Consider the following 27,603-nt stretch of genomic DNA (forward strand, 5'->3'; position numbering starts at 1 on the left):
TGTCCGTCATTTGTTTGACGCTGATAGTACCTTTCGTAAAACGCTGGTTTCGGCATAAAACGTTCCCAAAATTCAGATTTCAATGTATTCATAAATATTAGTATGGAAAGATCAGCGAGTTAGTTTGAAATCACGAGTTGTTTGAGACAAACAGGCATGCCTGTCTATGTTCTCACTTGTTTTTTTTTTTGTCTATTGCGTGCGCACCAAAATGTTTCTAAGAACGTTCATAAATAGGTTATTGTGATTGGGGTCAGTAAGCAATGCGAAGCCTGTGTTAGCGAACCAAACACACTTTGGTATTTTTACCTACTTAGGTATCTAGCCGCTAACGTCTGGGTACTCTCATAACTTTCCTAAACTAGTGTATCCGAACATTACTGTAGGATGGTAATAGAATTTGGCAAATGTGACAATCTGGTCCCGATATAAATCGAGCAATGGCGCTATGCAGGCGTAATAATGGTGCGATGTCAAGTGATGTTGTGCAAGTTTGTGTAGTTTTATACGAAACCAATAATAACTAGCAATATCTACTCCTATGATACAGAGACAAGTCGTGTTGCGGCCAATTGGGGTTCCAGTGTTAGCTCGGCTCTCATAATAGTTCAATAAACATTGCATTGTTATAGCTAAGATTTAGAAAACTATAATCTAGCATGGCTCCACCTCGAGCAATGCGCTAATTGTAGTTTCGTACGATATTCACACCGATTTCCTGTAAACTGCACATAGTTTCGATAATGCTGGCGCATGTGCTCTAACGTTATTGATGAAGTTTTTTTTTCTTTTCAGAGCACTAGTTACCATTTAACCTTCAGTGTATTTGACATGCCTCGCAAGCCCGCGATGTGCACAGAAATAACTATACTGGATGTCGGTACACTCAGATCGTAAAGTTTGGCTGAACGCCGAAAAGGTAGATTGTAAATCGCTCACCAAGCCTTCCGCATGAAAGCGAGACCCACAATGCGTGGTATTTACCCAAGGTTTTTTTAAGACATTCGAAACAGCATCAAGGCACCCTGTACATACATGGTCGCCGAGATTTCACTGCTGGCGTCACAGAGTTCACGTAAGAGACGCTATAGGAAAATCTGGTCCGATGAAGTGTATACCATATAAGCACCAATATGCTGGCACATTGGCATTGTTGTCGATGCAATAATATATAGAAATTTCAATTATAGCGTCACTCAGCTTCACGCACTTTTATTGTTGCACTAGTGTTGTTAAGACTTGTAAACGGAAGCAAAATGTTGTATGTGTATTTCGAATAATTTTAAGAAACATTAAGTGTTTTTGATGCAAGTTACCACACGGGAAAAAGAACGTCTGTATGTGGTTGTGTGCAAGGCACTGCCATCTTCACGCGATTCGAATCTGCGGCAGATTTCCCGGGCTTGCGTGTCTTGTTATTCGTAGTGTTTTGTTGAGAGAGTTGACAGAAGAACTCTATAGTTGTTACGCACTTTCAGAGGCCGTACCCATTCACGTCGCTTCACCAGGCACCACCGGTGAATCACGCTGTAGTGGAGGTCATTTCTATTCGAGATTGCTGTGTTTGAAACTGTGTTTCTTTGAAAATTTTGTAGTGAGACTGCGGAAGTATAAATTATTATTTATTCCTTTCGTTAACTGCCCAACGCCTCACGTCATCTTGCAGTGGGTGGAGGCTCCGCGGGATGCGTACTGGCCAATCGCCTGTCTGCTGACCCAACCAAAACGGTCCTGTTGATCGAGGCCGGAGGCATGGAGGACGCCTTTGCGCAGGTTCCGTTGTTCGCACCACTGCTCATCGGTGACAAATTTGATTGGAAATACTTGCCTGAGCCGCAAGAAAACGCCTGCCTTTCTATGAAGGACCAGGTGTGTAGAGGATTGTGATACGTTCAATTTTCCCTTTTGTGTTATGAAGTATATTCCAGTAGATGCGGTAGTAACGGCATGTTCAATATTGCCACACGTGCTCCTTTTTTGCTATTTTTTTGTGATACCACCCCCGTACAATGTGACTGCTGCTTTGTGCAAAGCGCGCCAGAATGTCTCAGAACTAGACAGACATTCTTCGAACCTATCGATGAGATTGCGTGCACAATGCGAAGATTGGTTCGTTGATTTGATGATTGATAGGGGGTATTTAACGACCAAAGAGCACCATTCGATATGAGAGGTGCCGTTGAAGGGCTCTGAAAATTTCAACCACCTGGGGTTATTTAACGTGCACACAAATCTGATCACATGGGCCTACAACATTTTCGCCTCCATCGGAAATGCAGCCACCGATGCCGGGATTTGATCCTGCGACCTGCGGGTCAGCAACCGAGAATCTTAGCCACTAGACTACCGCAAAGGGACGAATAGCACCATGGATTCTAACCAACTAGCCCAAATAGCCGTTCTTCTTCGACAAATATTAGTTCGTGAACAGTTAGTTCTGCAAATTACACGGCTGCTAGCGATGACGCTGGAATCTTTGATGATACATGGGTAAATGCTGACGCGCTTGAGTGCTTGTCAGTAATTTATCGCCGGCTCAAGCTCTACTCACCAATATCAGCGTACAATGTGCATTGTTTGGGGTAATTTGTTTCAATTTTTTCGGCAACAATTTGTGCCGAATAAAGAGTTTGCTTTGGTATACGCCATCACATCCTACGTCAAGGCCAAGACCACGCGACATTTATACATAACTTCCGCGTGGCGTTACGTCCATCACCTGCGCCGACCGTCCGTCATTATTAAGGTTGGGTCACTTGCTCCTCTCTAAAGGATGTCACCTGTGTACGCCTGTCCAAGCGTAGTGATGCTGAAAGACAGGTGTTTGGAGTTTTTCCTGCGTATTACGATGGTAGTATCGGCGCTATGAGGACACGGTACGAGGTGATCAAAATCTGCGGCTACGTGGACACTGTGAGTCAGTGCGAAAGCGTTTACAGAAGTGGAGCTATTTGCGATGACAAAGCAGGTGGACATAAATGATCTTAGTGGCCAAATAACTCACCTTACAGCCCATGGTGTAAAATCAGTATAGTGATTTGGTTGCACAATTGTTTTTGCATTTCGGAACAAAAAACGCTTTGCTTATTGTATTAGCACTAGAGTTAGTAGAAAGTGGGTTTGCTTGTATATGTAATATAGTCAGTCTCTTTCATAATGTTGACCTCATATATGCTGAGGAATGTGTGTGTTCGTGAAGTCATCATGTTTGGCTGCTGTCGCGATAATCACGGTTACGATCCCGAGCGCGGCAGTCGCATTTTGAAGGAGGCGATATGCTATAGGGCCTTATACAGTGCGTTGTCAGCTCACGTTACAAAACACCACAAGGTCGATGTTTGCGGACCACGTTTCTACGGCATTGCTTGTAATCCTATGGTTATTTCTTACTTGGGAAATCCTATACAGTGTTATTCTGTCAGGCGTCGCTGTTTGAATGCTTTTACCTAACTTGGCCACGATATTACTTGAACAACATGGAATAAATATTCCAAGTTGCAAGTTTTTTCAAAGACAATTCTAAGTGCCTACCCGCAGTTCAGCTGTTCGCACATACGTTCACAAGTGCATTTATTTTTTCTCTGTTCTTTGAGATCATTTGTACTAACGTGGAAATGCATTCCACGCACATGCGTAAAATTCAGGCCAGGAGAAACCTCGTTGTTACTGCTTTCCGCTATATCTCTCCAGAGGTGTCCATGGGCGCGCGGGAAGGCCATGGGTGGCTCGAGCGCCGTAAACTTCATGTTTTACGTCCGAGGAAACCGGCGCGACTACGACAATTGGAGGGACGAATTCGGAGCGAACGGATGGTCTTACGACCACGTGTTGCCGCACTTCAAAAACATAGAAACTTCGAGAGTGCCAGACCATGACGGTGAGTGTCCTCGTAAAACAATTTTGATTGAGCGAAATAATAGGCCGAAGTAATAAAGGAGCAAGCAGACGCTGTATATACAGAATGGCCAGCCTGTGATCGGTCACTGTGGAGTCAATACAGGACTTTGAGTATGCTTCGGTACGGGAATTGCAATCTCTTATTAAGGCAACCACTTAGAAGTAGATTCATGCTCGGGATGATTTAAGTCCATAGTCATTTGCGGCTAAGGATATAGTCGTTCATTGCGTTAAAGAAGTAACAACCATCTGGCGCCAGAACATAGTATTTACGTGAGTGAAACAAGATGACTGGTGTGTATAGTGCTGGGCATGCTTCACAGCATAATCATTTAGGATTAAATGCCGCTGCAAAACTAGGTTCTCCTACTGTGCACCATAACGACCAAATAAATCGCTGTTCAATAGCGTTGACTTCCAACAAATTAAAGCTGTTTCACTAAGGTGGCCCATGAACGAATTTCAATTGCTGACAACTGCACGTCTGTGGTTTCCTGTAAGTGATTAGTAGGTTCATGGTTAAGCAGTTATTGCTCATTTTAAGTGCCTGTGCAAACCTGCGTAAAGTGTTCCAAAGCAGTGGTCGCCACTTATCCTGCACACTATCCTGTTGAACAGTTTGATAGGTAGGGTGTATGATTGCCGGACACCGTTGACCTGAAATATAAGTAGGTGAAGTTGGACATAAGCGGTATTAGAATGATTTGCGAAAATGTTGCCTTTACAGACAATTCAACATTTGTTATTTTGCGAAAATTCTCCGGCCAACATGTACACAGTGTTGTTAAATTGGTACGCACTATCCCTTTGTTCTAATTTATTTAAAAATCCTCTCTTGAAACTTAATGAAATGTCTTTCACTTACAGCAAAATATGTAATGTAGACATGCCAAAGTAGTTAGCCAAAGAAGAGTGAAATTTGACACGCATCCGTGCTAATTATCTATTAAGAAGTTTCCCCAACATACGCATCAAATTTCGTGTTTTCTTCTTAAAACGTTTTGTTTAAGTTTTTTTCTGTCCTACTTATAGCATCGAATCTGGGAGGTAGTGATGAGTAGAAGCCTTGTTCCTTTGATAGCGTATGTTTATGGATGACTTTAGTCTGTATTGGTAATACGGCACATGAAAGAGTCGGGAGAAGAGGTACATGGTTTGCCAACCTTTAGTATTCAGAAAGACGACGGTGCTAAATGCATGACGGTACGTTTTCCGTGTCACTAAGTTAAAACGCTGTCTTGCTAGAAGGCAATATTGCTCATATTACGACATTAACCTTAGGAAAATGCGTTGTCCACAATCGTGCAAGGCGAGCAGAGAGCATAGTGCGACCTCTTCAAAGTGTACCACAGCGAGTCTTGTAAGATCATCCTTGTCCGCTAACCCATCGTTCCCACCACGGCATCAAGTGAGTGTAGTCGAATTATTCGAAAGAGTACAAAACTTTCCTACGTACTCCAATGCGGCTTGCGTGAGCTGCTTCAGTGGTGGGCGTTTTCAGGAGAAACTCTAGCGTGTACCCCGGGACCAAGACATAGCTAAAAGTTCTGGAATTTACACATAAGGCCTTGGGTCATGACGTCATACTGATCAAACGCCTGGAACAACATAGGACTAGTGCCTGCCACACTCAGTGTGAGTAATGGTCATTCGCAGGGCAGGTAAAGAAGATCATTCAGTGAGCAGGGAATATTAAATAGAAGCTAGAATATGAAGAGCACTCGGCATAACCATGAACTGCAAATTCATACTGGTAAAAAAGCTGTCTTCTGCAATGCCATCCAGAATTATGAATATGTGAGTAGCGCAATAAAGCTAATGAGCAGAGAATGAAAGCAGGGTTTTCTCATCTAAAGCACAAATCTGACGTCTCGATACGTTTTTAGTGCAAGCATCACCACCTATTCACTTAAGAAAATAAAAGTTAGTTCTGTGATATCATTATAGACAAGATCCTGCTGGCTGATATAGAATGATGCGCCAATGAAGTCACGAGCAGTGATATGTTCAGTGCCGTATAAAATTTTTCGGAGAGATCGAGGGAATATATCATTGACTCATTTGTTATTCAATAGTAAGATCATCTTTTCGTCTTAGTTTTATTCTGTTAATAAAGAGAGGCATAATATTTCATGAAATATTACCGCAACGGTAATTATCTTCAGTTGCCAGTGCTGTAGCATTTATTCAGTAAATCCGGAACGTCTGAAACTATTGAAAATACGGTATTTGTGGATGCTGGTATCGGGGGTGGGCATGATGTCAATTATACTGGATAGGTGTAAAACGATAGTGGATATGATGGAAGCTGTAGTGGTCATAATGGCCGATGACGGCGATAGTGGAAAAAAATGGTAGTAGCTCTGACGCCCTTTCACGCTCCAGCATTGCCGGCACTCCATCCTCCACCATATGCCACCATACACCGTGTTCCACGAATAGTTGCAGCTCCATTATCCACCAAAAAGGTGGATGGTGGAATGCACGATTGTTATGGAGTACGTTTGTTTTTCAATAGGGTATGTTAAATAGCTGGGAAATATTGCCATGATGCATGATATAAAAGGAAATACTGAACTGCTACAATGCAGCAGGTGTGCATTCGCGGCCTGCGAAAACATCTTCCCAACCATTATGCAAATATTGTCAGCAAAACCTTACACTAGCCGATCATTTTCGTTCTGTCTGGACTTCAAATTTCGTTTTGTGCCATTCGACCAGGCATTATCCATAACGTCAAACCATCAAGCAAGGTATGTTTTAGTAAAGACGTTTTATTAGAAAAAGTAACCTCCTTGGAACCAAATAGCAGGGCCTGTAACTCTGACTTCTTGGTACATATAGATTTCCTAAACAAATGTAGGAAATAAATGTCCTGGCATTTCAAAATGCAATGAATGTAGGGCGAGTTGATTGCTTGAAGGTGAACTCTAAAAGATATACCGTGTGTTTATTGCTAATGCAGAATCTTATCGCGGTACTACTGGGGAAACACCTGTGGTGTACGCGAATTCCCATACTCGTCTGAGCGAAGCTTTCTTGGAAGCCTGCAAGGAAAATGGCTACCCAATAATTGACTACAATGGAAGATCACAGGCGGGTGAGTTCCCCTCCATGAAATTATTATGGCGGAGGTCGAAAATATTGCGATTGTTCAAAGTTAGTGAATACATTATGGTCCACAATCACCGTGACATAACTACTAATCACTTGTTGTGAAGGTCATAACTGACTGGTCACTTAGGAGTATGGTATAATATCCGCAGGTGTCTAAATAAGTATACTGACCACGCATGTAACGGCTAGCATATTACAAGGCATTCATTGTGTAGAGTGGATGGGTGCGGGTGCATGCATGGTGTTTGAGGGGCGCGTAGTGAAAATCCAGGTTGTCAATATTATTTTGGTTTCATTCATACGCCCCAATGTGTACGTCACAGTGGAGTCATTGGTATGGCCACAATATACCTGAATGAATTGTTATTCGAGGTACAAACAGCACTATTGTAGCAACAGCCAGATAAATGAAGCAATGTGAATCACCAATTTGCATATTGTAGGGTACTTCTACGTCCCCAACAGCAAATATTGCCACAGTGTTGAACACTTAAGTGAGTGGACAGGTTACGGCAACGTTGATTGCTTTAAATCAAGCAATTGACAGGAGCATACCCCTTCCCCTCTGTAATTTTTACGGTGCTCTGTGAAGTCGCTGTCTGTGCCTCTGCAATTAGGGCGTGTTTATTTGTGCCATGTATTTTAAAAAAATCTTAGCATCGGTCGGTTGACTGGTAGGTCTTTTCTGTGAAGTCAACCCTTTCTGTGAAAAGTGGTGAGCAGGGGTGTGATATGAGGAGAAGTGTAAGAAAGCGCTGCCAGTGTTAAAATTGGCAAGCATGCCAGCTGTTTTAAGGGCGAAGCTCCTTATAGCGTGGCTTGTGCATCCCTCGTAGTACGTAACCACCAGTGGCACATACCCGAAATAGCGGTCCTTACGATTTTGACCTCCAAGGTGGTTCCAGTGAGAGATTTCTTCTGTGCGTTGTTGAACAATAAAAGATAGTGCTCAATGCACATGTTAATGGCTGCTAAGGGGGAATGAGAGACAGGAGCATTCGGCCTTTAGGTAACGCGCACGCTGCGCTCCCCATTAGCAGCTATTGACATGAACATTGAGCACGATCTGACCAAGAAAGGGTGCTACGTTATACTCGCTGGGTGTAACCTCCTTGGTTTTAGAAAGGTTTAGCGAGCGTTGGGCCGCATAGCAATGAATACAGTGAACTAGTATATACCACGAACTCGAGGTGGTTAAATGAGGGAAGTAAACCCGAAGCGCAAGCCGTAAGAAAGTGTGCATGTGCCACCTCCCGTTTAGTCCTTGAAATGTCCGCTGGATGGCAGTGCTTCTATATGGAGAATATATGATGAAGAGATGCGAGATGGTGGTACTTGGAGTGCTGAATAGATGGACGAACGGACACACAGACAGATGCATGGATGGACGCATGAACGGACGCAGGCGCGGATGCATGGACGAACGCAGGGACGGACGCACGAACAGACGCACGCACGGACGGGTGGATAGACGCATGGACGGTTACACAGACGTATGCAGGAACGGATGGAAGCAAGAACGAATGGACGGACGAATGCTTCTCCCCACTTCCCATCATTCACTGCGTGAATATGCTGCCATTTTTAATCGTGTTAGATACTTGAATACAAATCAATAAAACGAGTAGTTATTTGTTGCAAAGTTGCGTTTTTGGTCGTGAATCGCTACTAGGGATAAATGCTTGTGGATGCAAAAGTCTTCACATGAGTAAAATTCTTTTGTTGCTCCTCTAATATGAACTGTAACTCCACATTTCACCATTAACACGCACATTCTCGGCACAATTCTTGATAGGTCTGTAAACCGAAAAATTCTGATTGATTGCAGTGCCGTAGAAGCAGCACCAGCTCGCATGTCGTCTGCGAACGAGCCACAGTTGGAGCTTGTAGATGTAATGGAATTTTCAGGAGAAATGAAGGTTGTCGGTAACACCGACGGCGGACGCATTCGCATCATTTGCACGCTTTCCGGAAACCAGCCGACGTTAACGGAGAACGCCGAGGGAGCATTCGTTTAGTAGCTCAATCAAAATAATGATGTGTGTGAACAAAAAAATGCAGCCCTCCAAAAGACTATGTTGCTATAGCAGCTGTTTTCTCTTATAGGCTGCTCCAGACTACAAGCCAATATGCTCAACGGTGAGCGCTGCAGCGCTAGCAAATCTTTCATCACGCCTATCTTACACAGGCGAAATTTGCACATTTCGGTACACAGCCATGCTACCAAGGTGAGCTGAAGAGAGTGGTCATCGAAGCGTTGCATAAATTGAATGGAATTACTTGTGAGTGCCATGTGGTCTTTCGTATACTGCTACTCATTCGGGTTTTTTGGCCGGTTTGTACTGGTTGCGCTTGTATTTGAAGGGGTTTTCACTGAAGAGTTATTATTAGGGTGAGAGCCTCAGATGCCTCATAAACGCAAAACCTGACCGTCAGCGTCAATACAATTGATGCAAATATCGCGCGATGAAGTCAGAACATGATATTACCATGACGTCTCACATCGTCAAAACTGGTGGCGTGTTGGTAACGTCAATACAGCGACACATAATGTTACGCCATCTCATGGCGTCATCACATGGTGGTCACTCGGTCAAAGTTGAGACGATCACTGAGGTGCTTCAAAAGAAAGTGGGGTGCAGAAAGCTTGCAACGCCTTCGATCCTGGAGACAATTCAATTCTACGCCAAGTACAGCCGCGGCCACGTCTCTGTAGAGCACGCAAGCAGCTGGTTTTGGCTCTGAGGGGCAAAACCTTGAACCAGCACCGGGCTCTGATGCGGTCAGCCTCGCAACTAGGACAGGAATGCTCCTGTACAAAATTTTTTTTACAAAAATTTGTACAAAAATTTTTTTATGGGCGAAGCGCCTTAAGGTGTGAGTCGTGCGTCTCCCGTATGTAGCAGCCACCTCTCGTTTAAGTCTTTGGAATATCCGCTGGATGGTGGTACATGTATATGATGAATATATGATGTAAACATGCGAGATGGCAGTACTTAAAGTGTTCACTAGATGAACGCACAAACTGACAGACATACAGAAAGATGGTCATGCCGACAGACAGACAGACAGACAGACAGACAGACAGACAGACAGACAGACAGACAGACAGACAGACAGACAGACAGACAGACAGACAGACAGACAGACAGGCAGGCAGGCAGGCAGGCAGACAGAGAGACAGACAGACAGACAGACAGACAGACAGACAGACAGACAGACAGACAGACAGACAGACAGACAGACAGACAGACAGACAGACAGACAGGCAGACAGACAGACAGACAGGCAGGCAGGCAGGCAGGCACACACACACACACAGACAGACAGACAGACAGACAAATGAATAGGTGCATTAACGGACGGATGGATGGACAGACGAACACGGGCAGGGGATGATTCACGGTTTATCGATAAAACCCTTTGAAGCTTCGCCCGACTGATCATAATTCATTACGTGGATATGGGGTGATTTTTTTTCGAAGAACAGTGGACAGGAGTATCGATACCTGGACTGGAAAGGAAAAGATCAGACTAGGTGGATGCTTGAGAGAATCAGTGACTTCTTTTTCTGAGAAATAGAATATGATATACAAGACTTTAAGGGCCACTAAAGAGCAAAGTGCTTTTTCTGCATATTTGTGAAGCACAGTTTCACAATACCAAAAACTTCTCTTTTACTGCAACAGGAAACTTCCTCAGTGCGAAGACGCGCAAAGATATTGTGTGGGTGGAGAAGCCACCTAAAGATTTCTGCCGCAAACACTCGGATGTCATCAATTTTCCAATGTGTCTACTGAGTCCTGCATAGCTTGTAATGAATAAAATTGAAGTATATTGTGATTTGTGCGTGCCATAGACATAGCTTCTTTTGCTTGTGCTTTCGAAACATCCGTCAGTCGAGCAAATTGTACTGCTCTGTTGTCAGGGCCTTAATGGACTCAAAATCATTTTGTGCTCTCACTTTCCTCTTGCCAGTGAAATGAAGCCAAAAAACTTATACGTTTATTGGTCCTTTTATCATTAGTCAATTAGAACTACGTAAGGAAGAAAACATTCAAGAAAGTGGTAACATAGCTTCATCACCTTCGTTACAAAAATTAGAAGACGTTGAATGGATGGACGATCACTGCTGTAGCTCATTTTGTAAAGCACCGGATGCGTTATAGAAAGGTTACATTTTCGGTCATTGACGGTGGTATTTGTCTTTTCCTGTACTTTATTACCTTTACATTTGCATCACAGTGACTGCAAATAGCGTTGAAAAATGTTCTTTGACGCCAGTGTCTGTTGCTTTTCAAAGTGGTTCTGTCAACGAATAAAAAAAAAAAATCTCAGCTTCCCTTTGTACAAGTCGAATGTGTGGCGTGGCGTACAGAAAGATGTGAAGATTAAGAGGTGGTACTGTTTCTTTTAAAGCCTTCCAGTTAGTTTCCATGGTTGCTTCTACATGTCTTTTTAAACCACGTTCTAAGTATGAAAAATTCAGAAATATGAAAAATTCTGAACGGGACAGATGTAAACAAGCAATAACGCAAGCGCTGAGCCAGAACTAAACGAGTCAATTTGTTACCGTTTAGCGCTTGTCCCGTACCTTTGTCCGTTTTTTCCAGGTGCTGTTCGATAGGAAACGTGCCTTCGGAATACGCTTTGGCAATAAGCGCAAGGTGTACGAAGTTAACGCTACTCGCGAGGTCTTGATCTCGGCTGGCGCTGTCGCTTCTCCACAGCTGCTCTTGCTGTCCGGCATCGGTCCTCGGCGTGATCTGGAGAAGCTTCAGGTTTGTCCGAAATGGGTTTCAATGTTTTAGTGAAGGAGGTAAGAATGACACTCTAGTCTAAAAATACATCGGTAATAACATAATTACCTGACACTATTCTAAGTCTTTTTATGTGGGTAACTGTCAGTCATAACGTTGAGAAAAAGGTTTCGGTGGTATGAGACTGTTTAAGATTTCAAAAAACATAGATCCTGACTTTCACCAGTATCAATCAATGAATCTGTACCCAATTTGATTACAATTTCTGTAGCAGATGCAGAATCACTCTCTATATATCTTAGCTATTGTAGAAATTTGTCTCAAAAGACAATTTAGTGAACGGAGGACAAATAATGCTGCCTTGTTTAGACATTGTAGACTGAGTACTTCTTAAATGGTTTTTGCAGAGCTCTCATGCTTCTTTTATATTTTTCTGCATTGCCGTCGTTATGAATGTATAGCACCCATAATTTAGCTTCTAAGCCCCCATAGCAGAGAATATGGGTCAGGTAAGTTCAGTTGCTGCCGGACATAGGTAGTAATGCTCTTTACTTGCAACTGGATCGAATTGAGTTGCGAACAAGATTCCTTTAAATCTGTCGTACAGATTCCCGTCATCCGCGATCTGCCAGTGGGCGAGAACCTTCAGGATCACATGCACGTCGATGGCATCGTTGGTACACTTCGTCGACCGACCGGCCTTAACCTTTTCAGGCTTTCGACGGTCACAGACTACGCGTACAAGCGGTCAGGTAAGTACAGCTTTATGTCCATAGGAAAGGAAATATTAGAGCATTCTGCATTTTCCCCAGCTTACAGCATTAAAAAGAGGCGGACGTAGTTCGAAGAAGGTGACGACATGCTTTCATGTTCTTACCAATACATTGTGCCGCTGATCAAACTGCAAACTTTTATGTATCATAACCCGTGAAAAAATTCTTTTCAGGCGCGCTCATGCTCGAATTAGACGTAAAATCAAGAAAACCATATTGTATTTATTGGAATGATTATCCGCCAGAGCAAAAAAAGCTGTCTATTGCTCCTTATTGAACTTCAGACTAGTAATTGGAGTCACATCAGTTGCAATTTCAGCGCTCATAATCTGATACTTGAGATCATGTTCTAATCAGGTTTACTGAAAACTCACGTATGGCCAAAATATGACAGCTCACTGTATTAGACATGCGCGTTGAAAATGGTGGTTGAAGTTTAACTATAAATATATAGGTATTTGCTCAATAATCTGGTGTCATGTGCTCTTATTGGCTGCTTGCCTCAAATGCATAACGTATTATTTCCTTGCCATGTCAAGTGCATACGAGTGAAAGTAACTATACAAAAGCAATCGTGATGTCCTGAGGAAACGTGTTGTCAGGTCACTTTTTACGGATGTGTCTGTTTGCATCCACAACACTCAATGGGTATCATTTCAATTATCAGCGATTATTACTAGCCTGGAAAATTAGGATTCGCGGCTCCTTGCCTAGTCATCGGTTGCATTTCTCCTGGTCCTCAGAAAACTGCTGCTACCCCGTTACACTATAAAAACTGACAATACACTTCAATGGGCGTTTTGAATGCTCTAGACAAAAGCTCCCTAACGTGCTGCCGCGATAGTTAGCCAGCAACGAGGCCGTGTTCACTGTAAATGAAGGTATAACTTAAACCATTGTCTAATATAATTTGTCTCGGTAGAAATTTTTTATACCTATTGTGGTTGCTGTGTTGCCAATTATTTCCCTAAGCGAAGTAAAAAACATTTCAGATGAGGTGCTGTAGAATAAGCAGCCATACTTAACCTAGTGGTGCTCGTCACGACATGAGCACGCTAAAAAAACTCTGCTTGCGCCACATTTTGATAGAAAGTTATGCTTCGGTCGTAAAGTGAGTGCTGGTGTTACATGAACCTTTGAGACGTTAGGGCAGTCAATGCACCTGCTTTGCCCACCAAATGAACCCTGATCAAATTACGGAACGAAGCTGACCAACCTCGCGAACTGAACCACGAAGGCCGAATAAGCAACAGCATGTTTAATGCTAGCAATGAAACGGGCAGGCAATATTCGCAAAATGTTGTGGAATTATCTGAAGGCACCATGACTATGTGTAAGGCTATATATATTCAGGCAAAGATGCTGCAATTTAGAATAAACAAAGGTTTTAAGTTTATGAATACTTTAGCATACATGTGCTAACCGAGTGAAAAGAGTTCCAAGACGTTCTATACTGTGTCTAAATGTTCGTGACTTAGCGAAGTAGTAGTATATACTGTGTCTAAATGTTCGTGACTTAGCGAAGTAGTAGTATATACAAATATACGCGTGCTGTAATAATTACCTCAGGAAATAAGAACTTTTACCCCAACATGTATTTCTTCTCTTGTTTGCTTTCTCAGGTCCCTTATCCATTCCTGCATCCATCGAAGCCCTTGCGTTTGTCAGTACGTCATTTGTGAATGAATCACTGGAATTTCCGGACGCAGAGATCGCCTTGCAATCACTGCCATCTTCGGCGTTACCATTGGAATGCTACTTCGCAAGCATGGGTCTCCGGAAAGACGTAATTTTCAACCTGCCTTTGTGTGCAGTCAATGCCAGTGGATTTAATGCTCATAACATATTAGCTATTGTGCAAGATAGTAGTGTGTAGAGGATTGTTTCAATATGCTTGTTTATTATTAGGGGATAGCATCAAAGTGCTCTTTTCGGAATAATTCTCTTGTCGGCGTGGGCGTCGTTGGTTGTAAGCGAAAAATTATCACCTTTTTCAGTACCAGACAATCGAGAAAGTTACAAATAACACAAACAAAATATTCGCGTCCGAGTGAGAATCAATCCAATAATAATAATAATAATAATAATAATAATAATAATAATAATAATAATCACGATATTATGATGAGAGACACCATAGCGGAGTGCTCCGAAAAATTTGAACATCTTGTGTTCTTTAACGTGCACTGGCGTAGCACAGCACACGGCTTTCTAACAGTTCGGATTGTGGTCAAGATCGAACGCACCACGCTCAGGTGAGCAGCCGAGCAGCCTAACTCTTCATCCACCAAAGCGGACAGGATTCAACAGCATCCACGTGTGTTCTACCACACAGCCATGCGTCTGCCTAGAAATGCACTGACAAAGAAAATCCTCTGCTTAGAAATGCAATGAAACTAACTGGCACACTTTCAGAAAAAAAACGTCTTTCGTCCCAGGTTAACAGCAGTGGTATCGTGCGTTGAAGTGCGATAGGGAGCGCGATGAACATTTGTCAAGCCGGTTGCAGATCGATACATGAGGTTTCCTAGGTGGAACTAGTCATCTGCTTACATGTATTTATGGCAAAAATACATGCGTCATCTTCATTAGGCGATCAGGGTACAAATATGCAGCCATTCTTGTTTCTTTCCTTTTTCATGAGAGAGGGAGTCAAACACGATAAATTGAGAGAAGGGAGGTAGGTCGACCCTAATTTTAGCACTCGTTTGCTAGATTGCACCTAAAAGAGAGAGAAAACAACAAAGATTTTAAGAAAAGTTTTTTTTCATGGCGTCTCTGATGTAATAATGATGTTTTGTGTCTTTTACAGCGAAAACGGTTTAGAGATCAAAACACGGGTCGCGCGCGGCACTGTGGTTGTCCGCCACCGCCGGTGTCCGTAACTAGTATCGATATTATTAAGAAAAAAACTCAGTGAACAAAACACCAAACACGAAATGAAATTTGATGCCAGGCCCGCTGCGTGCCAGCCCAATATTCTACGACTGAGTCATGCCGGTGCTTGGAACTTGTTTAGAAACTGGCCTTTGGCAGAAATATTGTCGGAGAGGGATTAATGATTCATATGTGAGGTTTAATTCCCCAAAACAACCATATGAATTTGAGAGACGCCGAAGTGGAGGGCTTTATAAATTTAGACTACCTGGGGTTCTCTAACGTGCACCCAAATCTGAACACACGGGCCCACAGCTTTTTCGCCTCCATCGAAAATGCCACGACCCCAGCCAGGATTCCACCCCGCGGCCTGCGGGTCAGCAGCTCAGTACTTTAGCCACTAGACCACCATGGCGGGGCGAGGTCGGGAAAGAAATTGCGTTGATATGAGTACTGTTATGTCCGGTGTTGTCGTCGGCCCATAGACGTACGCGTTGGTCGCGGTAGTCCAAAAAGCTCAGACAGCCTCTAACGGTTCAAAACAGGTTTATTCCTATTCGGATGGAGGCGGCGGCCGAACTGCCGGGGGAAACGACGGTGACTCGTTTGCGCCGAGCGGGGGAAAAGGAGGAGTCAACATCTGGAAGCAGTTTCAGCAACCGGTCCTTCGCGGGTGCGCTCGTGACACATGGGTGCTTGAAACACAACATCTCCTCCCTCCTTAGCTTGTCGCTTGGAAGCTATCTGGGGGCCGCCATGGGCGCGTGGACGCTCTGGACGCACTAGGAAGAGAAGCCTCCGCTCGCTGGGTGTCGTTTCTCTTGTGTTCAGGGCCGGCGGGCGGCGGCGCCGATTCATCTGGTGCGAGATGCCAGGCTAAGTGGAACGAAGCTTCCGTCGAGGTGGCTGCTTGAATGGGAGGTTCCCTTGGCAAATTACCTAAACGGCGTAGCTGATTAAGGTGGCGGCGTGTGGCCTTTACACCAATGTCGACGAGCCATGACCGCAAACCTATGCGTTTGAGTGCCATCGCTTCAACCCAGCCGGGCTTTCTGTGAAACTGGCAGGCGTATATGCGCTGTCCACTTTCAATTCTCCTGCTATGCGGGAGCTTTTCTTCCTTCGACGGTGCTTTCGCGGAGGGCTCCGGGACAATTGCTGTCAGCTGGGTTCTCATTTCTCGTCCGAACATCAATTTCGCTGGCGTTTGATCAGTAGTGCTTTGAACAGTGTTGTGCTGTCTGAAGAGAAAGCGCGCGATGCGGCGTTGCATTGTCCCAGTCTGGTCTTTAGTAAGGGCGCGCTTTAGCTCAGCCACGTAGCGCTCGGCTTGTCCGTTCGTAGCCGGGTGGTAAGGAGCTGATGTAACAGACGAGACGCCGTTGTCGCTGTAAAACTTGAGAATCTCCGTGGACACAAACGGAGTGCCGTTGTCCGAGACCACCTTGCGCGGTAGGCCAAACGTTGCAAACAACGACCGCAGAGTGTCGATAACTGCTGCCGATGTCGTTGTAGCCATTTGTTTTGCCTCCAGCCACTTGGTGAATGCCTCTACAACCACCAGGAACGAACACCCTTCGATAGGTCCAGCAAAATCAATGTGCAGCGTGTGCCAAGGCGTGTCTGGTCTTTCCCATTCAGGAATAGGAGCTCTTGGCGGGCTTCTGTGGTTGCATTGGCAAGGCTCGGAATCGTGAACTGTAACGGCGTTTAAGTCATATAGTGCCGATGACGTTAGTACTCTTCGGCTTGTATCTTGCGTCTGGCCCTCCTGTGCGTCGAAATTGTTGTTCCGTTGCACTGAAGTCTTCGGTCCGAGCTGTTTGCGCTTCGAGATGCATGCCTTTTCATTGTGTCACAGTTTTTGGCAAAAATTGCAGGTCGCTGTCTTGTATCGACATACCTGGGGATCCTGCATGTCGTCGCATCGCCAACAGCGCTGTGTCTTTCGGCTTGATTTCGCCTTAGGCGTGGAATGTCCTGACTGCTGACTGGTGTGATGCACCGGCTCGACGTTCCGTCGCCTGTCCCTCTGCTGGTGACTGGCGCTCTCCGCTCGTTGGGCGATGTCGTAGGCCTTGGAGAAGGTGAGACCCGTCTCCGCGAACAGGCGTTGTTGTAGGCCTGCGTCACGCAGTCCGCACACAAAACGGTCACGCAACATAACATCCAAGGGGAGCATAGTGGTGTTAGCAGGTGTGGCAGTCGATCCTCCCTCCTGCGCAGTAGCTGCAGTTGTCGCGGTCAACGTCCCAAAATTGCAGTCAGCAGCGAGCTTTTTGAGAGCCGCTACGTATTCGGCCACTTTTTCGCCTTCCAGTTGGTCTCGCCGTTGGAAGCGGGCTCGACAGTAGACCTCCGATGGCCTTGGGTCATAGTGCTCTTGTAGCGCTGCTACGATGTCGTCGTATTCAACGGCTGCTGGAGTGCGTGGCTGAATCAGGGCACAGACTGTGTCGTATGTCTGCTCCCCACACAGTGTTAGCAGGTTGGCCCTCTTCATTGCTGCATCAGTGATGTTGTTAGCCTCGAAGTAAAATTGCAGGCGTCCAAACCACGATGACCATGATGAGCCGTTGAATTCGGGTAGCCGATTTGGGAGCCCGTGCGTAGCCATAGCTTGTAGCTTGTCAATGTCGTTGCGTAGCGTTGGTCCAAATCCACTTCCTCGTCGCCACTGTTATGTCCGGTGTTGTCGTCGGCCCATAGACGTACGCGTTGGTCGCGGTAGTCCAAAAAGCTCAGACAGCCTCGAACGGTTAAAAACAAGTTTATTCCTATTCGGATGGAGGTGGCGGCCGAACTGCCGGGGAAAACGACGGTGGCTCGTTTGCGCCGAGCGGGGGGAAGAAGAAGAGTCAACATCTGGAAGCAGTTTCAGCAACCAAGGTCCTTCGCGGGTTCGGAGCGCTCGTGACACAGGGGTGCTTGGAACTTAACAAGTACTAAAGCGTTTTAGAACATAAAAGAAACAATCAGGCATCGCACAATGCGAATGGCATAACTGAGGGTTGTCCAGTGCTCTAACCCATTAGAAAATTTGTTCTTGATCATCTATTAACTGCGGCGCATACCCACTTCAGGCATAATTCTTCATCATCGTCAGCCACTGCTTCAACATTGCACACAATTCCTAGCATGTGTGTAGTGGATACCATGATTCTACCAAGAATGCCGAAAGATAACATAGTGAATGCTGGACTGCTACACAAAAATTAAGATTATTCATGGCGGGCCTAGTTGGCACCCAGCAAGTGTGCTTTTAGCAGTTACCCAAAGAGTGTTTAGTAAAGGCTCTTAAAGGCCGCTGTTCCACACACACACACACACACACACACACACGCACGCACGCACACACTCACACTATACATATTCCAATTCCCCCAATTCTCGCCATCTCACCACTAACTTTCACCAGTCAAATTATGTGCTTTTGTGGTGCTCCAAGGAGGACGCCCTTGTGCAAACCCACGCTCGCTACAGCTCCGCGGTGATTGAACCGTGCTACTGCCACCTGATATCTGTGAGAGGATCCACGTGTCTCCGATCCCCCGTCACATGCACCCTGTCCATCGTGCACCACGGAGATAAGCCCGGGCGGCAAACCTACAAAAGTGGCGGGACGATCCTAACACGTACTTTACTGACGCGAGTCTCTGCCATCGAACCGCAAATAAGGTCCCTACTTCCGCTGCAGTTGTGACTAACCAACGGCGAACAACCACTGCAGTGTCCATTCTCAGGAGATCAATTGCAATGGCTAATCTGCACCCATAGCTTTGGTCATACGCGCTGCGGAGGCCAAGGGTGAATCAGCATTTATTCGGACGAATGATAGGTCGCCTGTTATCTTCTCCTTGAGCCTGTCTTACCGGACTGCGTATTACCCATGCTGGGGACGGCTGTAAGAACTGATCATGGTGTGACCTGGTGCCAGGCACACTCAAGAGTTGATGGGAACGAATAGGTCGACCGTTTGGCTCGAGGCGTTACATGCCGAGTCACGGACCACATCTCCCGGGAGGACACTTCGACACCCAGTGCGCCAAAAGAAATTCTCGAGTGTTAAAGACCATGTAGACGAACTAAAGCTCCCCCTTATCCTAAGCAGAACAGGAGACAAGCACGGGACTGGCGTCTCTTGCAAACAAACACTTGTCCACATTTACATAGACTTCACAGAATGTACCGTCACAGATACAGCGACACATGTGCGCGGTGCGAAGCGACACCGACATTGGAGCACATTACACATGAGTGCACACAACGTCCGGAAGCCTTCGTGTCGCCTCTGTTGAAAACCACGCCCTTGAATTGGTCGTGGGAGGCACAGCTCGCAGAACTGAACATGGAAAGCCAACTGGCGACCAATGACCAGGAACGCCAAGCCATTGTAGCTAGTGGAGCCCAGGAATAGCGGCACCACCCACAGTAAGCATACAACACTAGCATTGATATAAATAAATGTTTCTCTCTCTCTCTCTCTCTCTTTTCTTCACGCTCGGCATCACTACTTCAAGGCTGCATAATTTTTTCTTCAATTCATTCCTTGTTAGTCATAAGCGCCACTACGTAGCTCCTAGACGTGCCTCCCTGCATCACGCCTCCCATGTTCCGGGGCATCATAGCCACAGCTCGAAACACGTGCTTCCTTGTGTTATTTCACTTAATCAGAAAGAGAAGGTGCTCGGATTCACCCATTTCATTTAGAGCCTGCTTCGGTAAGGAATGTAGGGCGTGCGTGTTCAGAGAGGCGTGAGCGTTTAACACAACCATATGCTGATATATGTTTCCTGTCAAAAAAGTTCATTTTCGCCATAATTTGAAGCTTTCAAAAATTCATTGGGTTCCTTGTTTATTCACGCAGGGCGAATCAAGACAGAAAGCCAGCACCCTTTTCTTTTTCTTCGCAGTCGATGTATCAATACTGTCCCTCCTACCTCTCAAAGCTTGCTGCGTGTAACCTAGTTTCGCATTGCGTCCAGAATCGGAGGCATTGCTAGCTTCCGGCAAATTGCCTTGTTTCTCACTGGGCGCGGTAACTTTGCGCGTTCCAAACTCTAAAAGAACACGCTCGATTGCTTTCGAGCGGAAAGCCTTTGGAGCTTAGGACACTTTTGTCGACTGCTTCCGAAGGCATGGAATCGTTCGAAGGCGAATGTTATGTCTTCTATGGAAAGGAACAAGTGGGAAAGGATAACGCTCTTTATCGAAAGAGATAGCCGGAAACACGCAGATCTTCTGTAAGCGATGTCAGAGGCCGGCTCTCGTACAGGCCTTGGCGCACCGTCTCAGCTGTGAAGCAAGTATAACTCACTCCATGATCACGCACCGGAAGTCGCTTTGTAACGGTCAACTTCAAAAGAACGCCCTGCGTGTGCTAGGACACGCTCAAACACCTGAACTTAACGATTCACTACCTTAATGACCGGGACATTTTTTAGCAACTTAGGATGTCATGTGATGATGCTGTTATGAAACGTGGAGTTAACTGACACCATGGTTACGACAAAATTACCTCGCAGATTTCGGTGATCTATGATGTTGCATGATGGTCTTTTAATTCTCTTGTGTTGACATCACCGACTTTCATTTATTGTACTTGACGAGGCAACTAGTGGTCTGGCACTAATATAGACTTCTTAGTCCGCGTATACTCGGCCACAGGTTTCTCCCGGAAAACCTGCAGTACCACTTGTGTATCTTAAGTTATGTTGAAAAAACTAGTAGTGATGTCAACTTTCGCCTTAGTTGGTTAATACGTTTAAACGGATGTTCACTACACATGCCACTGTTATGGTCCGGGAAGAAAAAAGTGTGAATTGAGAGTGACCCTTTTTTTATGTAGTCTAATCCAAATAGCCGTTATGATCACTTATAATGTGTGTTCATGCTTGCGCAGGTTTATAATCAATATTACCTGCCCAACAGAGGACGGCACGGATTTGCTTTGGCTCCTGTAATGAACAGGCCGAAGTCGCGGGGTTACGTGAAACTGAGGACCACTGACCCGTTTGACAAGCCAATCATCGACCCAAAGTACTTGACTCATCCTGACGATGTTAAAGCTGCAGTAGAAGGTGCGTGGCTTGAGACTGTAGACTGTAAAGGTGTAGTGGCGTGTCCTTATTCTTCTTCATTTTCATCAGCCTGACTGCGTCCCCTGCAGGTCAAGTGCCTCTTCTATGACTAATTATTTCTGTGCTATGCTTGCTGCTCCCACTTCATACCTGCACAGTTCTTACTCTCACCTGAACACCTAACTTTCTTTCGTGCACCTGCCTTCTTTTTAAATTAAGTTTGTCACTCTTAACTAGTTGTTATCTTGCCTACATACTACGTACCTCGTGTTTAGAAAAAGATTCGGAGTTCTAGGTACTCTACTAAGAGGGAGCATAGAGCCATCCCGTGGGCCTCACACTTTATGAGGCCCTCTTGACGAAAATTACGCCATCATCTTAGATTCTACAGAAACGCGGCGTGGCATATCCAATGACCATTGCACCATGTATAAACGACAACGCAATAAATGTTCGCACATGCCAATTTCTTCATCTTGATATTGACTAGCGTGTTCTTAATACATGTCTGTTAACTTTTTCATAATACCCGGTCATTCGAAGAATGCAGGTGTGGTCCTTGCATGTTATTATATTTTGCTCCACTTTTCTTTCTCCACATTTACGTTACAAAAACGCCAACGGCAAAAAAAAAAGAAAAGTGTTACACAATCGCGTAATGGGTACTCTCATCACTAACTGATGCTCCCGCGTTTAATGCACATATATACACTATAATTGAGACGAAGGAATTACCGCCACTCTAGCACAGTTTGTAAAGCATCAGACGCGTTATTAGGAAGCTGCTGGTTTCCTTTCCACCGGTGTCAAGTTATCTTTTCGTCCAAATTTTTCTTCACATCTACATTAAAATTACTAAATGTATGCAACATTCCATATATCTTCTTTGGATATACTATAGAATATTATAATTTTATTGGGGACGCGGTGAAATAAATATCACTTTTAACCACTAGACATGGCTGAGTTCAAACATTCATGCGGATGACCAAGCTACAGGGATACAAAGGCTGTAGATATTGTGTATGACATAACATTGACAATAACTTTCCAGAGGTGTCTAAACTGGAACAGTTTAGTTTCAAAATATTAGTAGCAATGCGGAGCTCTTCTGCCATCATGTAGAAAAAGTTCATTTCTCACAATTTATATCTCTGTGGCAGGGGTCAAGATTGCGCTACGCCTTATGAAGAGCGATGCCATGCGAGCAGTAGGGGCGAAGCCTTGGAACATTCCTTTTAAATGGTGTCTCTCCGAAGGCTCGGTCTGGAGTGATCCCTACCTGACCTGCCTTGTACGCCACTTGGCTCACACCACGTGGCACGCCTGCTGCACGTGTCCCATGGGTATGGACGAAAGGGCAGTACTGAACCCTGACCTCAGGTGGGCTTTCTTTGGAATCGTCCCTTGGTCACTTGCACACTTGAAAATAAAACAGCGTGAATCAGCCAAAACACTAGATGGCGAGGACACAGTGATGGACTGTGTCCCCCTCTTATATCTTCTAGAAGAAAAACTTGGCCTAGTCGGTGATTTATTGTTAGGAAGGAAAAACGGCGCTTTAAAATGAACGAGGTACCATGCGTCTACCTTTCAATAAATTCCCTCACCCTGGTCTGTTTTTAGGCGCTCTCTTTCCTAAGTATTCTTGTGTATCCGCTGAGCTCACGCTGATTTTCCAAGTATGCACTGCTTCCTACTCGATCACCTCGCGACCCCACCGCATAGTAACCTTCATCAACACCCACGAAGTAAATAAATCGCGTGTCTGTGAGCATCGCTTACGATTTCCTCAAAAGCGAGTGCGGCGTCCTCGCCGAACATTTTGCAGCGTACGATTTTGCACCGTAAAATGCTAGAAGGGTGCGAACAAAAAGTAGAAGTTCGCAGAGGGGAGGGTAGTTTAGTCATTTACCTTAAATAACACATCAATTAGAATATTTTTTCTAACATGCCCTAATGCTCTACCCCTAACTATAGCATGATTCCGTGAAGGAGCTTGGTTCACACAAATCTGGTACCAGTGAAGGCATCAGTGTTGTAGGTTGCCAGCGAAAAATCAGTGTCTTCCGTGAACAAAATGTCGAGAAAAATTCAAATAAAATAAAGCATAAAAATATTTAATGCGAGTGAGAATATAACTTGGGCTTTCTGCTTGGCTAACAAGTGCTCAACCACAAAGCCACGCCATTGCTGGCAACTACTTAAAAAACAATTTTTAAGAACTTCCTGTACAATGCGTGGATAGAGTTTCTTTACCGCATATAATGTTGCGGGGCAGTAGCGTAAAATTGCATAAGGCGTCAGAACACATTAATGGTGCAAAAAGTGTGGTTTAACGCTGCCAACCAATTAAAAAATTGGGAGCTTCGCAGTTGCATGAAGTACCATACGAACGCTTAGCGATTTTACTAAATTAGATAGCCTAGTGGATTTTCAGCAACGGCACATCCAGCAGGCATTGCAGGATTGTCTGTAGTCATTGTTGTTGAAAACAATCAATATTACGCATGAAAACATTTCCTAGTAGCGCAATCGAAGGCGATGGGCAATTAGCCTGATTAGTGTCCCCCCAGTTTTGAATTTGTTCAAATGTCCGCGTAATATGTCGAACTCATTATTTTTTAATCTCTTCATACTGCCTTCCTATTGAAAGCCCCTTTGTTTTCAGGGTAAGGGGTGTGAAGAATCTGCGCGTCGTGGACGCATCTGTCATGCCAACAATAGTGAGTGGAAATCTCAACGCGCCTACCATGATGATTGCCGACAAAGCAGCCACCATGATTATTCAAGACAATCTGTAATTTATTTACTGGTTCATAAAGCCCAAAATAGGTTTTTTTCTTTATTGTTGGAGCTAAGCGAACAGAAAGAAGCAGAGACACTAATCTGCTGAAAAGTTGGATTTGGTAATATGCCAAGTGTCCCAGACGTGGCTCCGACCATCGCAGATTCTGCCGATGAAACTGCAACGTCCTTTGCATACCCTATGGAATATTGCGTTCAAATATTTGTGGCCGCAAAAAACGTTTTAGGACCGTGGTGCACCGTCAAAGTTCCCTTTGTTGCCTTAAAGTGTGCGCAATAGAAAAATACATATGCAATTCATATTTTTGCTCAACTTTAAAACTGTGCTGAAGCTACTAAAGAGCTTTTTTTTGTGCTACTGAGCCCCATCCCGAAATTTTTGTGTTTCTTTAACAACAAACACTATTGAAAAACGCCCACCATAGGAAAGAAGTATTTCATTATCCACCATTTTGGTGGATTATGGCGGTGGAAATGTTGGTGGCACATGGTGTATGATGGCGTATGGTGGAGCGGATGGTGGATGGCGCACTCCAGCTGGCAATGCTGGAGAGCGAAGCAGCGTCAGAACCCCCGTGACGAGCTGCCACAAAAGAAATAATAAAAATAATTGTATAAAAAACTTGTAGAAAGCAGCCGTAAAAAATAAAGGGTGCGACAGCGCAGAATCAAACTTGCCACCTCTGAATTTTGAATTGAACACACCAACCCCTGCGCCACGCCAACAGATGGTGCTATGGGTGTTAAAGAAGTAGCCAACTCAAAAAGTCACTGTTTAATTTCAGTCTTGTTTGTTGTCTACTCTGGAGGGACGGGATCCGCACCTGATACTAAAATTTGCACATTTGATAAACACGAACAACTGCTGCGTGTAACAATCGCCACTGCGATAATGGCAACAGCGGTATGTTTTCGTTACAATTTACAACCACAAGGAAAAAACAACAACTCAGTGGACTGAGGAGCAGGTCGAGTTTATTGGCGGTTGCTGCCAAAATTATTATCCGTTTCTTGCTCCTTCTAAAGAACGATATCAGTTCATGCTGTATGACGCTTCTATGCTCATTCGATAGATACGCCCTCACAATTGATTTTGATGTTTTTCGCGCAACGCAGATCGCAGTCATGTCAGCGCACCGCTGTTCCTCGGTTGTTAGGAACAACAACATAACGGCTTGGCCAAAATAAATGCAGTGCGCCAGAAACATTATGCTATCATATTGGTTCAGTAAACATACGAATTGACGTGTCTATGTTCTCGCATAAGAGCCAGTGAAGCGCCGGCGAGTGCGACCGGCGGCTGTCGGTGAGAGGAGGCGTACTTTTGGTGGAAGCGTTGCAAGCGCGTCGCATTGATGTTTGTCGCTTCTTGCGCGGACACCGTACACAATTAAAACAGCTTCATTTCGGTTAAACCATGCCCCATATGGGCTCTATTGTCAGTTTAGCTCGTCAAAATTGTGTATTCTGAAACCCAGAAGCACCGATAACACTTGTACGGGCTTGGTTGGTATGACTAACCTTAGGTGGAAATCATTTTGGTAGAACAGAAGCGTGAAAGTCAAATTCACTGGGGCTCATCTCGACGCATGTCTAAAGTGAATGTTTATGCATAGTCACACGTACTTTGTTAACTTTAAGATACGGCTCAAACAACAGAGTGCGCAAGAATTACCGGTGTTGCGTTTCTAGCGTGGCGACATCAAGCCACCGCTGTATTCTGCTCTAATGGTTGAAAGGGCAATCCCGAACTGGGGCCCATTAATTCGTCAACAACTGCGCTCCTACGTAAAACATTTATCGACATCTTCACAATGACAAGTCTAGTCTTCTAAACATCACAGCAAAGAAACACATCGCCGATGTCGAACTGATGTTAGTACGTGCGCGAAATGTAAACATATTCCCGGCCACATATTCTGTACTCCACAGAAATTGAAGCGTTGTTGACACCACAGGAATAAAAAACAAACGTACTAGAAAGCGTAATGACCAGCGTTGGTTTCTTTTGAACGTAAACATATATCTCTGGGCAGTCAAGAATGAAACACTACAAATAACTGATTTCGCATACTGTCGTGTGCTTTTCCTCATGCCGCCTTCATCCACCAAGCTTTCACATGCCACCGTCATCCACCTTGCTCACCAACCCTTCCACCAAACACGTTTTGCCTCGCCACCATGAGCCGGCATTTTCCACCACCACCACCATTGGCTCTCCACCACAACCAATATCCGCCACCATTTTTTTCCACTCTAGCCGTCATCAGCCGGCATTTTCTACGTCACCACCATTGGCTCGCCACCACCATCTGCCATCATTATTTCCACTTTCGCCGTCATCATCCATTATGCCCACTACAGTTTCCACCATGACCACTAATATTTCCACCATATCCACTATTCTTCCATCATATTCACCAACGATTCCAGCATCCACCAACCCAGGATTTGCAATAGGGAGGGCTTTTAAAAAACGCCAAAGATCTTCAAAGTTCGTCAATTTTTATACTAGCTGGAACTCTCTAAGCACTCTTAATATTGTTGTGATTTTCCAGAAAGTTTATTTTTGCACAAAACTGTTTAGGGACAAAGAAGACTTCAAATGTTCCCCTAAACTTTTGAAACCGGCAAAAATATGTAATTCATTCTATATTTGACCGTATTTTCTGTGCTGATGCGATCCAGCAAAATTTTCACATGACGCTGCGTTTGAAAGACTATTTTGCAGTTGGCTAATGCATAAAGTTTAAAAAAAAATTATTTTTTGTTTAAAAAAGAACATACTTTTCGATTTTGGACCTCAGAACGCACATTACATTTCTTTGCTGTCGCTTCACCACAAGGCACGTGGTCACCCTTTCGGCTGACACTCGTCACAGGAACCGCAACGTACGTGATGTATATCAGCGGCTAGGAATGGGCTGAAGTTCTTGTTGCTTTGAAGTCAAAGTCATGAGTAGTGAGTTCTCTTTACGATGTGAGCTTGCTTGACGTGTTCATTAGGAAGTACGGAAGCAGTACAGCAGCTTGCAGTACCGTTCGCAGCTTGGGCACAAATAGTACACGGAGACAGGGACAAATGAGGCACATTGTGCACACTTTCTTTCGGGTACACTGGTTGTACAGACACCTCTGTAGCACAGTGTTTCAGTGATACTGCAAGCTACTGTAAATATTTATACTACCCAGTGGACACGCCAAGCAAGCCGTCATCTTAAAGCGAGCTCAATACTCGTAGGCTTAATGTCAAATCATCAAGACTTTCGGCCCCTCACGAGCTACTTACAT

General features: G+C 44.7%; 1 protein-coding gene across 1 annotated transcript in view; it reads left to right on the forward strand.

The window, feature by feature from the left end:
• Positions 1-24,308, forward strand: part of LOC119179091 (glucose dehydrogenase [FAD, quinone]) — a 30,715-nt gene extending 6,407 nt beyond the window's left edge. The window contains exons 2-10 of the mRNA XM_075870096.1: positions 1,667-1,869; positions 3,691-3,877; positions 5,554-5,558; positions 11,628-11,795; positions 12,382-12,526; positions 14,170-14,333; positions 21,327-21,504; positions 22,668-22,887; positions 24,176-24,308. Coding sequence (XP_075726211.1) covers positions 1,667-1,869; positions 3,691-3,877; positions 5,554-5,558; positions 11,628-11,795; positions 12,382-12,526; positions 14,170-14,333; positions 21,327-21,504; positions 22,668-22,887; positions 24,176-24,308 — 1,403 coding nt within the window. The remainder of the gene's footprint in view (positions 1-1,666; positions 1,870-3,690; positions 3,878-5,553; positions 5,559-11,627; positions 11,796-12,381; positions 12,527-14,169; positions 14,334-21,326; positions 21,505-22,667; positions 22,888-24,175) is intronic.
• Positions 24,309-27,603: the final 3,295 nt, after the last annotated feature.

The sequence above is a fragment of the Rhipicephalus microplus genome, chromosome 7 (genome assembly GCF_043290135.1).
Source record: "Rhipicephalus microplus isolate Deutch F79 chromosome 7, USDA_Rmic, whole genome shotgun sequence".
NCBI lineage: Eukaryota > Metazoa > Arthropoda > Arachnida > Ixodida > Ixodidae > Rhipicephalus > Rhipicephalus microplus.